At 37.9% G+C, this 15,637-nt stretch overlaps 1 protein-coding gene across 1 annotated transcript in view; it reads left to right on the plus strand.

The window, feature by feature from the left end:
• RNF13 (ring finger protein 13) overlaps nt 1-15,637 on the plus strand; it is a gene marked incomplete at its 5' end in the record, with an annotated part of 165,747 nt that overhangs the window by 87,807 nt on the left and 62,303 nt on the right. Inside the window, 1 exon segment of the mRNA NM_001131724.1 lies at nt 12,179-12,266. Within this exon segment, the coding sequence (NP_001125196.1) occupies nt 12,179-12,266 (88 nt within the window).

Here is a 15,637-nt window from a genome sequence, read left to right on the forward strand (position 1 = left end):
TATAGGAAATGTAACAATGTGAATAGATTGCATTTTATTAGAAGTTTGTTTTAAACAACGAGGTAGCCAGATTTGTCTTTTTTTGAGATGGAGTCTTGCTGTATCACCCAGGCTGAAGTCCAGTGGCGCGATCTCAGCTCACTGCAACCTCTGCCTCCTGGGTTCAAGTGATTCTCCTGCCTCAGCCTCCTGAATAGCTGGGACTACAGGTGTGTGCCACCACGCCCAGCCAATTTTTGTATTTTTAGTAGAGATGGGATTTCACCATGTTGGCCAGACTAGTCTCGAATTTCTTGGCCAGGCTGGTCTCGAACTCCTGACCTTGTGATCTGCCCACCTCAGCCTCCCAAAGTCCTGGGATTACAGGCATGAGCCACCACGCCCGGCCTGAACATTTTTGTCTTAAGTCCTAACCTGTTGTGTTCTACCTACCTAGGAAAACTTGCTACCTCTCAAATTTAGTATGCTTAAAGCCAGTCTCTGCTACTTTCCTATCAAAACAAAGTTTCTCAGCTTTCCTGTTTTGGCCAAAGGCATTCTCCAAGTTCCCTAAGTTCAAAAATTGGTTATGAAGAATAAGAGATAGTATTCTTTCACGTCGTTGCTGTCATCCTGCCTTGTCATAAAAGCTTCTAAATCTTCAGTCTCTCCTTTCCAAGTCAATGTAATCATTACCAGATTGTTCCAAAGCAGTGTTTTAGCCATGTCAACCCCTTATTCAAGTGCCTACTGTGAACTCTTGACTGAGGAGACCACAAGTCTACTTTTCTATAGAGCCTTCAGGGTACTGCACAATGTCTTTTTTTCTCTCTCTTCTCACTTCTGACTGTCCAACAATAAACACTAGTAGCAATGGCAATAAACATAACTCTTACTTAGTATGTGCCAGGTAATGTTTAAGTACTGTTTTAAGTGTTTTTCATATATTAAATTATTTAATCCTCAGATTAAACAATAATAAATGTGTATATTGTAATACTAGTAATATAGACATTAAATCACTTGCATGTCTAATAGAAGCAGGATTTGAGCCCAGGTAGTCTAGTTCCCAGAGTCTGTACTTTTAACTAATCTGCTGTTCTGCCTTTCAGTAACACTCTTCTTTAAGTCAGGTCACTAAGTTTTTTGTTTTGTTTTGTTTTAAATGTGTCTTTTAACATACCATTTGCCCTGTTGTAGCTCTCTTCTTCCCATATGAAAAAATATCCCCACCTTTTCCCACTGTTAACCAGAATTTCCTGTTTTTATTGAGGTGTGATTCAAGTCTCATAAAATCTGTCATAGGTATTTCATCCCACAGCCTTTTTCCCTCTAAGTTTCTATCAGCTCTTCCCACAATATTTTAACACATTTCTTCTTGGCTTGTGTTGTTTTGTTTATAGGTTTTATTTTGCCCACAAGATTTTGAGATTAATGTTATCTGCATCTTGATGCTTTCTCAGTTCAATTCCTCTTTCTAGACATTTGTAAAATGTTACATAAGGTTAATGATCCTGGGCCTCATCCTGATCCATTGGACAACCCCATGCTTCTCTATCTAACCGGACAAAGCAGTGTTTAAATTTCAGCTCTGCCTAAGTGTGACCTTAGGGTAGTTACATTTACCCATCTTTCCTCATTTCTAAACGGTAGAAAAGAATATCTACATTGTGGAGTTGTATTGAATATTAGAGATAATATGTATAAAGCACTAGCTCACAGAGGTTTCTTTTTGAAAGGTCTCTATTCATGATCATCTCAACAGCATAATCATCTCTATTTTCTTATAAGGCATGTTTTATTAGTGTCAGTATTATAAATTTGTTCAGGCTAGAAATAAGATGAATTATTGTGTTGTTCCCAGGGTTCCTTTTAGAACCTGTCTTATTGAAGACTCTTCTATTAGCAGTCTGCTATCTTCTGACAGACTGGCTATTTATAATAACAAGCCAACAGTTCCATTATTTCTTTAAACCTCTTGGTTAGGTGCCACCTGGTCTATATAATTTAGTTGCATGTAATTTGTTTATTGGATGTAAAATACTCGGTGCATTTACCACAATTTGAGCTAATAGCTCTGGTCGGTCTCCTTAAAAAGGCAGATTGCCAATACAATTCAGAAGGCTTTATAATGTAGTTTTCAGTTTTGATGGCTGTTTGGGATTTAGATTTGTTCACTGTGCATGCTTTGTTTCATGAATCTTTAAGTTCTTTGCTTCCATCTGACACCATGTGTTTGAGGTTGCATTTTATGAATGGGAAACTTTGCAAATGCTTACTAAATGATTTAAAATTTATTTCTGCCTCATGTGTTCTTAAAAATACCAGCTGCTGCTTAGTTGAAAATGTAATTTAATTTGACTGACACATGAGTTTTATAGTTCATAAACATGGATGTATTTTCCTTGTTTGTATTCATAAGCCTGTTAGTCCATATGTTAATGTGTTCTTTGATTTAATTTCATTTCTTTATTTTAAAAATCAATAAAAACAACAACAAAAACCTTGGGAAAGCCTTCATACTTGCTACATTTTTGAAAACATGCTTCTATTTTTTGGAGATCACACTTATGTCTACAGAATTTCTTCCCATTTTAGTGGTTTCCTAAGGTTTCTATTTTAGGAGTTTTATTATTATATTAACAGAGAACAGCTTTTGATATTGATATAATTTTGTACTGTATTTATAGAAACAAGTGCATTTTGGATGTGTGAAAGACATATTTTCTCCTAAGTTGCTTGGTACAGTTTTAAAAGCCTAATGGCTAGATTTAGTTAAACGTGGTAGACTGTTATAAATCCATTCATGTATATTGATGATTCTTAATAATTTGAGAGCGAGAAAGCCTCTTGCAAGATTATTACTTTGTCTCTTCTCTCCAGAAAAGTTTATATGTAGACAACCGCAGATTTAAGGACCCCCTGAAGACCTGTTTGGGAATTGGGATAGTACAGGGGTCCCCAAGCCCCTAGCCGTGGTCCCGTACCTGTTAGGAAACGGGCCACGTGGCAGGAGGTGAGCGGTGGGCCAGCAAGCATTACTGCCTGAGCTCTGCCTCCTGTCAGATCAGTGGTACATTAGATTCTCATAGGAGCGTGAACCCTGTTCTGAACTGTGCATGCAAGGGACCTAGGTTGCACGCTTCTTACGAGAATTGAACTAATTCCTGATGATCTGAGATGGAACAGTTTCATTCTGAAGCTATTCCCCCAGTGGAAAAGTTGTCTTCCACAAAAGCAGTGCCTGGTGCCAAAAAGGTTGGGGACCCCTGGGGTATGACATGTATATGTGTAAGTATAAGACACTATATAAGATCTTGAAGAAAAATATAAATAGATTAATATAAATACTCTAAGCAGGGAGCAATTAATATAGGTACATGTGGCACAGGGGTACAGGACAGGGCAAGCTTCATGGAGATGATGGAATTTGAAGTACTGATAGGCATTCAGAAGACAAAGCCAGTTCTATACAGGGTCAAGAAAGCAACTGACCTGTTTGGCTACCCATGAGTACTGAAATTTCCTTAAGGATAATGACTTTCTGATTGACCCTCGAGTTCCACATTGTGCCTAGTATGGATACAGTTATCTTACTCATTATGTAAGCTCAGCAAATACTTGCTGAATTCAGCCACAGTTTTTACTCATTGTTGTGGTTTCTGAGACCACTTTTCTCTGTGTTCTAACATGTTGCATGTTTGCCTTCATACATATTTTTATTCAGGGAAAAAAGTTAAATTATGTAATTTCAATGACTATGTGCTTTGATTGGCTTTAAAAAGAAATTTAAAACTTAAGTTTTGTATTAGCAGGAAACAGCTTTTGATATTGGTCTAATTTTATATTTCTTAAATTGTGTCTTTGGCAACAGTTACTTTTTCGGTGTGGAAAGAAACATTTCTCCTCAGTTCCTTGGTTAGCTTTTAGGGAAAAGTTAAAATGGTCATGAAAGCATCAGATAAACTAATAGTAACCCCAACTGAGTATACTTTTGTTTAAATAAAAGCCAAGTGAAGTCTGTACTGCCATGGTAATATAATGCAGAAATAATAAGTTAATATATGTAACAAATAATCAAGGTTTATAGACTACATTCTTAAGAGATTATTTTTTTCCTCCCTTTGGAAAGTAGTGATATTTAAGGGGAAGAGGGTGTGGGGGACTGGCATTTTCTCAACATTCATAGTTGGATAACAAAATCCACCTAAAAATAAAACATGTACTCATATGCAAAAATGCTAAACTTACTTTTTTGATTATTGACCTTTCTTTGCACAACTCTAAAACATACTTGTCACAGTTTTGTTGACTGGTGATTTCTTGCCACTCCTACATTAGAGCAGTAAGTCCTGTGCCAACAAACAATTTATATTATTTTAGTTTTTTAAAAAATCACTTTCTGCCTGATTTTATCTCCTGTGTTTATAATGTTATAATATGAGCTATTAATTTAAGCACATTAAAAAATACATTTAATTGATTCAAGTAATATTTAATACTGGCCTACCCTGTGTCAGGCTGTTTCATAGGTGCTATGGAGGCTATAAGATGAACAAAGTATTAATTTTTTGGGGCAGTCATAGCTCCTACAGATTTAGTTTTTTTCAGTAATAGGATAATATTATTCTGATTTATCCACACTGTTGTCTCTTTCAGAAATCTAACTTGAATTGGTGGGATAGTTTTAGAGAAGTCAAGAATAATGTAGAAAAGAATTTTTCTCTGTGCCAAGTCAACTGACCTGACTGGGGTTGAATATGTAGACCTCATTTCTCTTACCTAGCTTTCAGATCCAGAGTCTGAATAATTGCACATCCTTTTTACATTTGGGAACTTGACTCTTTGGGCTTTCCCTGGCCCTTTGGAACATGACTCAGGTTTTATTTTTATTGAATTATAGCAGAGTGTTGAATCATTATAATGCTGATAACTAAAATGGAATTAATATTAGACTTGGAAATTCTTCTAAAAAATTAATATGCCTGTTTCTTAAAAACACTTAACACTCAAACACTCTGAGACATACCATTATGGAATGCTCATAAGGTAATGTATTTCAAGAGTTTCTTACTATCATTAGTATCCAGAACTATATATACTCAAAAGTATTTCAAGTATTCAAAACTATGTATATGTATGTTTGCCCTCCTAATTTTTATTTTATTCAACCAATATGCAAATAATGATCTATCTGATCCTTCATTTTTGCTAATAGTATAAAGGTCATACAATAAGTAGTTTAGGTCTGGGTTTATTTTTACTTATAACAGAATATTATTTTTAAAGTGAGATGTAATAACATGTTTTGACACTTTCCAGATCTTTCATGTAAGAAAATTCTGCCACATATCCAACTATATTCTTTTTTTTAAACATTTTTTTTATGTTTTTATTATTACTATACTTTAAGTTTTAGGGTACATGTGCACAATGTGCAGGTTAGTTACATATGTATACATGTGCCATGCTGGTGTGCTGCACCCATTAACTCGTCATTTAGCAATAGGTATATCTCCTAATGCTATCCCTCCCCCCTCCCCCAACCCCACAACAGTCCCCAGACTGTGACATTCCCCTTCCTGTGTCCATGTGTTCTCATTGTTCATTTCCCATCTATGAGTGAGAACATGCGGTGTTTGGTTTTTTGTCCTTGCGATAGTTTACTGAGAATAATGATTTCCAATTTCATCCATGTCCCTACAAAGGACATGAACTCATCATTTTTTATGGCTGCATAGTATTCCGTGGTGTATATGTGCCACATTTTCTTAATCCAGTCTATCATTGTTGGACATTTGGGTTGGTTCCAAGTCTTTGCTATTGTGAATAATGCCGCAATAAACATATGTGTGCATGTGTCTTTATAGCAGCATGATTTATAGTCCTTTGGGTATATACCCAGTAATGGGATGGCTGGGTCAAATGGTATTTCTAGTTCTGGATCCCTGGGGAATCGCCACACTGACTTCCACAATGGTTGAACTAGTTTACAGTCCCACCAACAGTGTAAAAGTGTTCCTATTTCTCCACATCTTCTCCAGCACCTGTTGTTTCCTGACTTTTTAATGATTGCCATTCTAACTGGTGTGAGATGATATCTCATTGTGGTTTTGATTTGCATTTCTCTGATGGCCAGTGATGATGAGCATTTTTTCATGTGTCTTTTGGCTGCATAAATGTCTTCTTTTGAGAAGTGTCTGTTCATGTCCTTCGCCCACTTTTTGATGGGGTTGTTTGTTTTTTTCTTGTAAATTTGTTTGAGTTCATTGTAGATTCTGGATATTAGCCCTTTGTCAGATGAGTAGGTTGCGAAAATTTTCTCCCATTTTGCAGGTTGCCTGTTCACTCTGATGGTAGTTTCTTTTGCTGTGCAGAAGCTCTTTAGTTTAATTAGATCCCATTTGTCAATTTTGGCTTTTGTGGGCATTGCTTTTGGTGTTTTAGACATGAAGTCCTTGCCCATGCCTGTGTCCTGAATGGTAATGCCTAGGTTTTCTTCTAGGGATTTTATGGTTTTAGGTCTAACATTTAAGTCTTTAATCCATCTTGAATTAATTTTTGTATAAGGTGTAAGGAAGGGATCCAGTTTCAGCTTTCTACATATGGCTAGCCAGTTTTCCCAGCACCATTTATTAAATGGGGAATCCTTTCCCCATTGCTTGTTTTTCTCAGGTTTGTCAAAGATCAGATAGTTGTAGATATGCGGCATTATTTCTGAGGGCTCTGTTCTGTTCCATTGATCTATATCTCTGTTTTGGTACCAGTACCATGCTGTTTTGGTTACCGTAGCCTTGTAGTATAGTTTGAAATCAGGTAGTGTGATGCCTCCAGCTTTGTTCTTTTGGCTTAGGATTGACTTGGCGATGCAGGCTCTTTTTTGGTTCCATATGAACTTTAAAGTAGTTTTTGCCAATTCTGTGAAGAAAGTCATTGGTAGCTTATGGGGATGGCATTGAATCTATAAATTACCTTGGGCAATATGGCCATTTTCACAATATTGATTCTTCCTACCCATGAGCATGGAATGTTCTTCCATTTGTTTGTATCCTCTTTTATTTCATTGAGCAGTGGTTTGTAGTTCTCCTTGAAGAGGTCCTTCACATCCCTTGTAAGTTGGATTCCTAAGTATTTTATTCTCTTTGAAGCGATTGTGAATGGGAGTTCACTCATGATTTGGCTCTCTGTTTGTCTGTTACTGGTGTATAAGAATGCTTGTGATTTTTGTCCATTGATTTTGTATTCTGAGACTTTGCTGAAGTTGCTTATCAGCTTAAGGAGATTTTGGGCTGAGACAATGGGGTTTTCTAGATATACAATCATGTCGTCTGCAAACAGGGACAATTTGACTTCCTCTTTTACTAATTGAATACCCTTTATTTCGTTCTCCTGCCTAATTGCCCTGGCCAGAACTTCCAACACTATGTTGAATAGGAGTGGTGAGAGAGGGCATCCCTGTCTTGCGCCAGTTTTCAAAGGGAATGCTTCCAGTTTTTGCCCATTCACTATGATATTGGCTGTGGGTTTGTCATAGATAGCTCTTATTACTTTGAGATATGTCCCATCAGTACCTAATTTATTGAGAGTTTTTAGCATGAAGGGTTGTTGAATTTTGTCAAAGGCCTTTTCTGCATCTATTGAGATAATCATGTGGTTTTTGTCTTTGGTTCTGTTTATATGCTGGATTACATTTATTGATTTGCGTATATTGAACCAGCCTTGCATCCCAGGGATGAAGCCCACTTGATCATGGTGGATAAGCTTTTTGATGTGCTGCTGAATTCAGTTTGCCAGTATTTTATTGAGGATTTTTGCATCAATGTTCATCAGGGCTATTGGTCTAAAATTCTCTTTTTTGGTTGTGTCTCTGCCTGGCTTTGGTGTCAGGATGATGCTGGCCTCATAAATTGAGTTAGGGAGGATTTCCTCTTTTTCTATTGATTGGAATAGTTTCAGAAGGAATGGTACCAGTTCCTCCTTGTACCTCTGGTAGAATTCGGCTGTGAATCCATCTGGTCCTGGACTCTTTTTTGGTTGGTAAGCTATTGATTATTGCCACAATTTCAGATCCTGTTATTGGTCTATTCAGAGATTCAACTTCTTCCTGGTTTAGTCTTGGGAGAGTGTATGTGTTGAGGAATTTATCCATTTCTTCTAGATTTTCTAGTTTATTTGCGTAGAGGTGTTTGTAGTATTCTCTGATGGTAGTTTGTATTTCTGTGGGATTGGAGGTGATATCCCCTTTATCATTTTTTATTGCATCTATTTGATTCTTCTCTCTTTTTTTCTTTATTAGTCTTGCTAGCAGTCTATCAATTTTGTTGATCCTTTCAAAAAACGAGCTCCTGGATTCATTAATTTTTTGAAAGGTTTTTTTTGTCTCTATTTCCTTCAGTTCTGCTCTGATTTTAGTTATTTCTTGCCTTCTGCTAGCTTTTGAATGTGTTTGCTCTTGCTTTTCTAGTTCTTTTAATTGTGATGCTAGGGTGTCAATTTTGGATCTTTCCTGCTTTCTCTTGTGGGCATTTAGTGCTATAAATCTCCCTCTACACACTGCTTTGAATGTGTCCCAGAGATTCTGGTATGTTGTGTCTTTGTTCTCGTTGGTTTCAAAGAACATCTTTATTTCTACCTTCATTTCATTATGTACCCAGTAGTCATTCAGGAGCAGGTTGTTCAGTTCCCATGTAGTTGAGCAGTTTAGAGTCAGTTTCTTAATCCTGAGTTGTAGTTTGATTGCACTGTGGTCTGAGAGACAGTTTGTTATAATTTCTGTTCTTTTACATTTGCTGAGGAGAGCTTTACTTCCAACTATGTGGTCAATTTTGGAATAGGTGTGGTGTGGTGCTGAAAAAAATGTATATTCTGTTGTTTTGGGGTGGAGAGTTCTGTAGATGTCTATTAGGTCCGCTTGGTGCAGAGCTGAGTTCAATTCCTGGGTATCCTTGTTAACTTTCTGTCTCATTGATCTGTCTAATGTTGACAGTGGGGTGTTAAAGTCTCCCATTATTACTGTGTGGGAGTCTAAGTCTCTTTGTAGGTCACTCAGGACTTGTTTTATGAAGCTGGGTGCTCCTGTATTGGGAGCATATATATTTAGGATAGTTAGCTCTTCTTGTTGAATTGATCCCTTTACCATTATGTCATGGCCTTGTCTGTTTTGATCTTTATTGTTTTAAAGTCCGTTTTATCAGAGACTAGGATTGCAACCCCTGCCTTTTTTTGTTTTCCATTTGCTTGGTAGATCTTCCTCCATCCTTTTATTTTGAGCCTATGTGCGTCTCTGCACGTGAGATGGGTTTCCTGAATACAGCACACTGATGGGTCTTGACTCTTTATCCAATTTGCCAATCTGTGTCTTTTAATTGGAGCATTTAGTCCATTTACATTTAAAGTTAATACTGTTATGTGTGAATCTGATCCTGTCATTATGATGTTAGCTGGTTGTTTTGCTCATTAGTTGATGCAGTTTCTTCCTAGTCTCGATGGTCTTTACATTTTGGCATGATTTTGCAGTGGCTGGTACCGGTTGTGCCTTTCCATGTTTAGCGCTTCCTTCAGGAGCTCTTTTAGGGCAGGCCTGGTGGTGACAAAATCTCTCAGCATTTGCTTGTCTGTAAAGTATTTTATTTCTCCTTCACTTATGAAGCTTAGTTTGGCTGGATATGAAATTCTGGGTTGAAAATTCTTTTCTTTAAGAATGTTGAATATTGGCCCCCACTCTCTTCTGGCTTGTAGGGTTTCTGCCGAGAGATCCGCTGTTAGTCTGATGGGCTTCCCTTTGTGGGTAACCCGACCTTTCTCTCTGGCTGCCCTTAACATTTTTTCCTTCATTTTAACTTTGGTGAATCTGACAGTTATGTGTCTTGGAGTTGCTCTTCTCAAGGAGTACCTTTGTGGCGTTCTCTGTATTTCCTGAATCTGAATGTTGGCCTGCCTTGCTAGATTGGGGAAGTTCTCCTGGATAATATCCTGCAGAGTGTTTTCCATCTTGGTTCCTTTCTCCCTGTCACTTTCAGGTACACCAATCAGACATAGATTTGGTCTTTTCACATAGTCTCATATTTCTTGGAGGTTTTGTTCGTTTCTTTTTATTCTTTTTTCTCTAAACTTCCTTTCTCGCTTCATTTCATTCATTTCATCTTCCATCACTGATACCCTTTCTTCCATTTGATCGCATTGGCTCCTGAGGCTTCTGCATTCTTCATGTAGTTCTCAAGCCTTGGCTTTCAGCTCCATCAGCTCCTTTAAGCACTTCTCTGTATTGGTTATTCTAGTTATACATTCGTCTAAATTTTTTTCAAAGTTTTCAACTTCTTTGCCTTTCGTTTGAATTTCCTCCTGTAGCTCAGAGTAGTTTGATCGTCTGAAGCCTTCTTCTCTCAACTCGTCAAAGTCATTCTCCGTCCAGCTTTGTTCCGTTGCTGGTGAGGAACTGCGTTCCTTTGGAGGAGGAGAGGCGCTCTGCTTTTTAGAGTTTCCAGTTTTTCTGCTCTGTTTTTTCCCCATCTTTGTGGTTTTATCTACTTTTGGTCTTTGATGATGGTGATGTACAGATGGGTTTTTGGTGTGGATGTCCTTTCTGTTTGTTAGTTTTCCTTCTAACAGACAGGACCCTCAGCTGCAGGTCTGTTGGAGTTTGCTAGAGGTCCACTCCAGACCCTGTTTGCTTGGGTATCAGCAGCGGTGTCTGCAGAACCTCGGATTTTCATGATCTGCGAATGCTGCTGTCTGATCGTTCCTCTGGAAGTTTTGTCTCAGAGGAGTACCCAGCCGTGTGAGGTGTCAGTCTGCCCCTACTGGGGGGTGCCTCCCAGTTAGGCTGCTGGGGGTCAGGGGTCAGGGACCCACTTGAAGAGGCAGTCTGCCCGTTCTCAGATCTCCAGCTGCGTGCTGGGAGAACCACTGCTCTCCTCAAAGCTGTCAGACAGGGACATTTAAGTCTGCAGAGGTTACTGCTGTCTTTTTGTTTGTGCCCTGCCCCCAGAGGTGGAGCCTACAGAGGCAGGCAGGCCTCCTTGAGCTGTGGTGGGCTCCACCCAGTTCAAGCTTCCCGGCTGCTTTGTTTACCTAAGCGAGCCTGGGCAATGGCGGGCACCCCTCCCCCAGCCTCATTGCCGCCTTGCAGTTTGATCTCAGACTGCTGTGCTAGCAATCAGCGAGACTCCATGGGCGTAGGACCCTCCGAGCCAGGTGCGGGATATAATCTGCTGGTGCGCCGTTTCCTAAGCCCATGGGAAAAGCACAGTATTCGGGTGGGAGTGGCCCGATTTTCCAGGTGCCGTCTGTCACCCCTTTCCTTGACCAGGAAAGGGAACTCCCTGACCCCTTGTGCTTCCCGAGTGAGGCAATGCCTCACGTTGCTTCAGCTGGCGCACCTCCTGTCCTATGCCCACTGTTTGGCACTCCCTAGTGAGATGAAGCCGGTACCTCAGATTGAAATGCAGAAATCACCTGTCTTCTGCGTCGCTCACGCTGGGAGCTGTAGACTGGAGCGGTACCTATTCGGCCATCTTGGCTCTCACATCCCAACTATATTCTTAGGGTGCAAAGATTACTATTTTGGAGGCTAGCTTTAGGAAAGATCAAATAGCTAGATAGAACCAGAGTAAGCAACTTCAGCCTGCAGGTATTTTTAATTTTTTAAAAAGCTTTGTAAAGGAATTTTACAGAATATTTTGGATGATCAAGCTAGTGATATGAATTGGTTTTATCTGACTTATTTCTGTGTGTTAGGTATGGTATTAAGTATTTTTAAAATATTATTTTACATATGACAAGAATATTGTCATTCTCATTTCAAAGGTTAGGAAACTGAGGGTTACAAAAGAAGTAGTTTGCTTAAGTTCATCCCACTAATTCATGGCAGAGGTGGGAATTGAATGCTCAAGGTCTGGTAACTCCTAAGCCTGATTATAGCAAGTTTCTACCTCTTTAGAGCAAAACAGATTTATTGCTTTGGGTCCTTTTAATGTTTTAGCTTGTATCCTCATCCTTTATTTACTTCAATAAGTTTTTATAATCAATTGTAAAACATCTATATGTCTCAAGAGCATACCTGAGATTTACTTCTATGTATGTTCATAATCTAGTCCTAGGTATATAGTATAGACTTGCTGATTTATAGAGTTGAGGGACACTGTGACAAACCACTGTCTTCCTTATAACATGATTTTTTTTTTTTTTTTTTGATTTGCAGGTTTTAAATGCACAGAGAGCAGGATACAAGGCAGCCATAGTTCACAATGTTGATTCTGATGACCTCATTAGCATGGGATCCAACGACAGTAAGTACAGGTATCACTTTTCTTCTCTCCTGTTTGACAGATCATTTGTAACTAAAAATTAACAGGATTTTCCTTCTCTCATTTTCTTTTTAAAAAGCAAAATTTCTTCTCTTTCAGATAATCCCTCATTCTTAACTCTCTTCGGGTGATTTTATTCGTAGTAGAGATGAAAATGACTTTCTTTTCTGAACAGGTTTTTTTTTAAACATACGTGTTTTATTTATTGATATTTTGTTAAAAACCAAAGTGGGGGAAACAGCTTTAATAGGGATAAACATGCTGAGTTAAGAATGCCATAGAAGGCGTTTTGTAATTTATTTAGAGATTCACAGCATTATTTTAGGGTATGCACATATACTAAGTAGCTGCTATAATCTGCTGGAATTCCAAAGCCACATACTTGTGCTTCCTTATACCAGTTGGTTATTAGCCCTTTGTCATACATTGGCATGTTCATAGTTTTTCATTTCAGATGGGAATGTCTTTCCTGACTCTCTACTAATTATTAGCTTGTAGGGAAAAACGAGCCAATTTTAGTGGCATAACTGGCTGTAATAAGATACTGACTTTTAAGCTGTACGCCTCACTTAATGTAGTTTCTATTACTCAGGGCACTATGGGGTTTTATCAAAACCTTTCTAATTGATACTAAGATGATTTACTGTCAACACTCATGATTAGAATTTATTTTATTTTATTCTTTTGAATGCATAACCATAATATATTTTGTTATTAAGTCCTATTGATTCATATTTTCAGGGTAGAGCAAAGTATAGGCATAAAGCTATAGACTGATAGAAAACACTGGAATGTATTTAGGAGTTTAAGTAACTACATCCTGAAAAGGAAATATTTTATATTCCTTAACCAAAAAGTCTTCTTTTAGCCTATGACAGTGTTTTCTGTTGTTTTTGTTTCTGCCCTTCTTCTTCTTCTTTTTTTTTTTTGAGATGGAGTTTCACTCTTGTTGCCCGGGCTGGAGTGCAATGGTGCAATCTTGGCTCACCGCAACCTCTGCCTTCTGGGTTCAAGCGATTCTCCTGCCTCAGCCTCCTGGGTAGCTGGGATGACAGGCACCTGCCACCACGCCTGGCTAATTTTGTATTTTAAGTAGAGATGGGGTTTCTCCATGTTGGTCAGGCTGGTCTTGAACTCCCGACCTCAGTTGATCCACCCGCCTCAGCTTCCCAAAGTGCTGGGATTACATTCATGAGCCACCGTGCCTGGGCATTTTTGTCCTTCTTAACCCTAATAGAGTGAGGCAAAATTATAGTATGTAAAAAGTAAAATTTATTAATACATTTCTTAGTTAATTTCTTTATATTTTAAATTATTATTTAAACCTCCTAGCTGATTAAATCTTCATGACTGTAGAATCCGTTAAGTACCCATAAGAAGTTTTAGCATTTCAGGAATAGTTTGACAGCTACTACATGGGAATTACAGGACTTACTTAAGTGAGTTTACTTATCAAATAAACTGGTAATGTTAGTACTGCGAATTTGACACATTTTACTTCTCCTTTAACTATTTCCCTCTTTAAAAAAAATTATCCCAGTTGATACATCCCGTGGTCAATAACTTTTGTGATCTGTATACATTTATTGGCAAAATGGAAAGCATGCATAGTCTGGAAATAGACAGGCCTGAATTCGAAATCGAATCCTACTTGTATCAGTTGTATAACTTTGAGCAAGTTACTTATTCTTTGTGTGTTTTGCTAAAGGCCCAAGCCCAGGATTTAGCAAACCTTCAAGACCCTCTCAAGGGCTGAATATGTTTTGGATTGAACAAATTGATTATTATTTGTAAACTATTTACTCTTTTGACATGTTTTCAGTAAAAATTTTGCAGGCTGAAATTGTCAGTTCCCTTTATCACTTATTTTTTCTTTGTAATACTGTAAAACCTTTTTGTGATAATCATGTCAGCTCCTAAAGAAAATACGTTCAATATTAAAAGTAGCACATAACCATATAAGCCTGCTGTTGCCATGGAAATGTTTCAACTGAGTTGTTATTCAAAGACTGCTCAGAATTTTGGTTCTTTGTTGCTTAGATTATTTTTTATGATATTTTGCTCCATCTTTGCACATGTGTTTAAACATTTTATATGTACAGAGACAAATGTTGTAAAGATCTTTACCATTTTCATCTTTGCTGTTACTTGGTAGAGGTAAGAAAAGCATGGATTTATCAGAAGGGGCTTGTATCTGTCCCTCTTTTCAAGGCCTTCCCTAGGAATACTGGTATCTTATACCAAGTAGAGATACTAACATCTGGAAACAAAAGGAAGTTGTAAAAGCCCCTTCCTGTTGACACTTCACGTAAGGAATATATCAATTTTTATTTCAGCCAGGAACAGAATGGATTAATTCAGTAAGCCAATAACATTCTTTATCTTTAGGAGACAGCAGAAAGTGGTAGGAAGGACACCAACTTCAGAACCAGGAAATATGTGTTTATTCTAAGCCAGGCTAGTTGATATATGAACCAGGTACCTGCGCCCTCAGGAAAGTTACTTGATCTTTATAAGCCTATTATTTTCATCTATAATAGTGTGAATAATTTTAATAATTATTTGACCTGACAAATTTTTGAAAACCTTATGAGAGAAGGTATATGAGAAAACCCATGCAATGGCAGAATGAGAGGAGCCTAGATAAGGAGTCAGAAGCCTCCAGTTTGAGTCCAAACTGTGCAAATATCTAACTGTATAACCAGGTCAAGTTGTTAATATCTCTGGGTCATTTTTTTCTCATTTTTTTCTTTGATTTCTTTCTTCAACAAATGCTTTTTGACAGCTTACTCTGCACTGTTTTAGGCACCATGACTATAGCAAGTAATGATGCAGTCAGAGGCTCTGCCTTCATATCTTTCATTGAGGTAGTAGAGTGCAGTAGTTAAGAGAGTACTTTCTGGGTACTGCCTGTCAGGGTTTGAATCCCAGCTTTACCACCTAGTAGCTGTATGACCTTGGGTATATTACCTAATATCTATATGCTTCAGTTTTTCTGATCTGTGAAATTGGGATAATAATAGTACCTAAGTTATTTAGTTGCTAAGAAGATTGAATGAATTAAGGCCTGTTAAGCGTCTAGAAGACTTCCTTGTTCTTAGCAATCATTTAATGATTGGTCAGCTATTACTATTGTGATTATTATCATTTTATTGCATTCTAGAGTAGGAGAGAAGAAATGAACACATAATCAAATAGATGTGCTATAATGTCAAGTAGTGATAAATGCTATGAAGAAAAGTATCAGCATAAGGGGATATAGAATGACAGAGATGAAAGGAAGGCAGCTATTTTAGATAGGGTGGTCAGAGAAAGCTTCTGTGAGGCATTGCAATTTGAGCACAGATCTAAAG

This window comes from Pongo abelii, chromosome 2 (genome assembly GCF_028885655.2).
Source record: "Pongo abelii isolate AG06213 chromosome 2, NHGRI_mPonAbe1-v2.0_pri, whole genome shotgun sequence".
Taxonomy (NCBI): Eukaryota; Metazoa; Chordata; class Mammalia; order Primates; family Hominidae; genus Pongo; species Pongo abelii.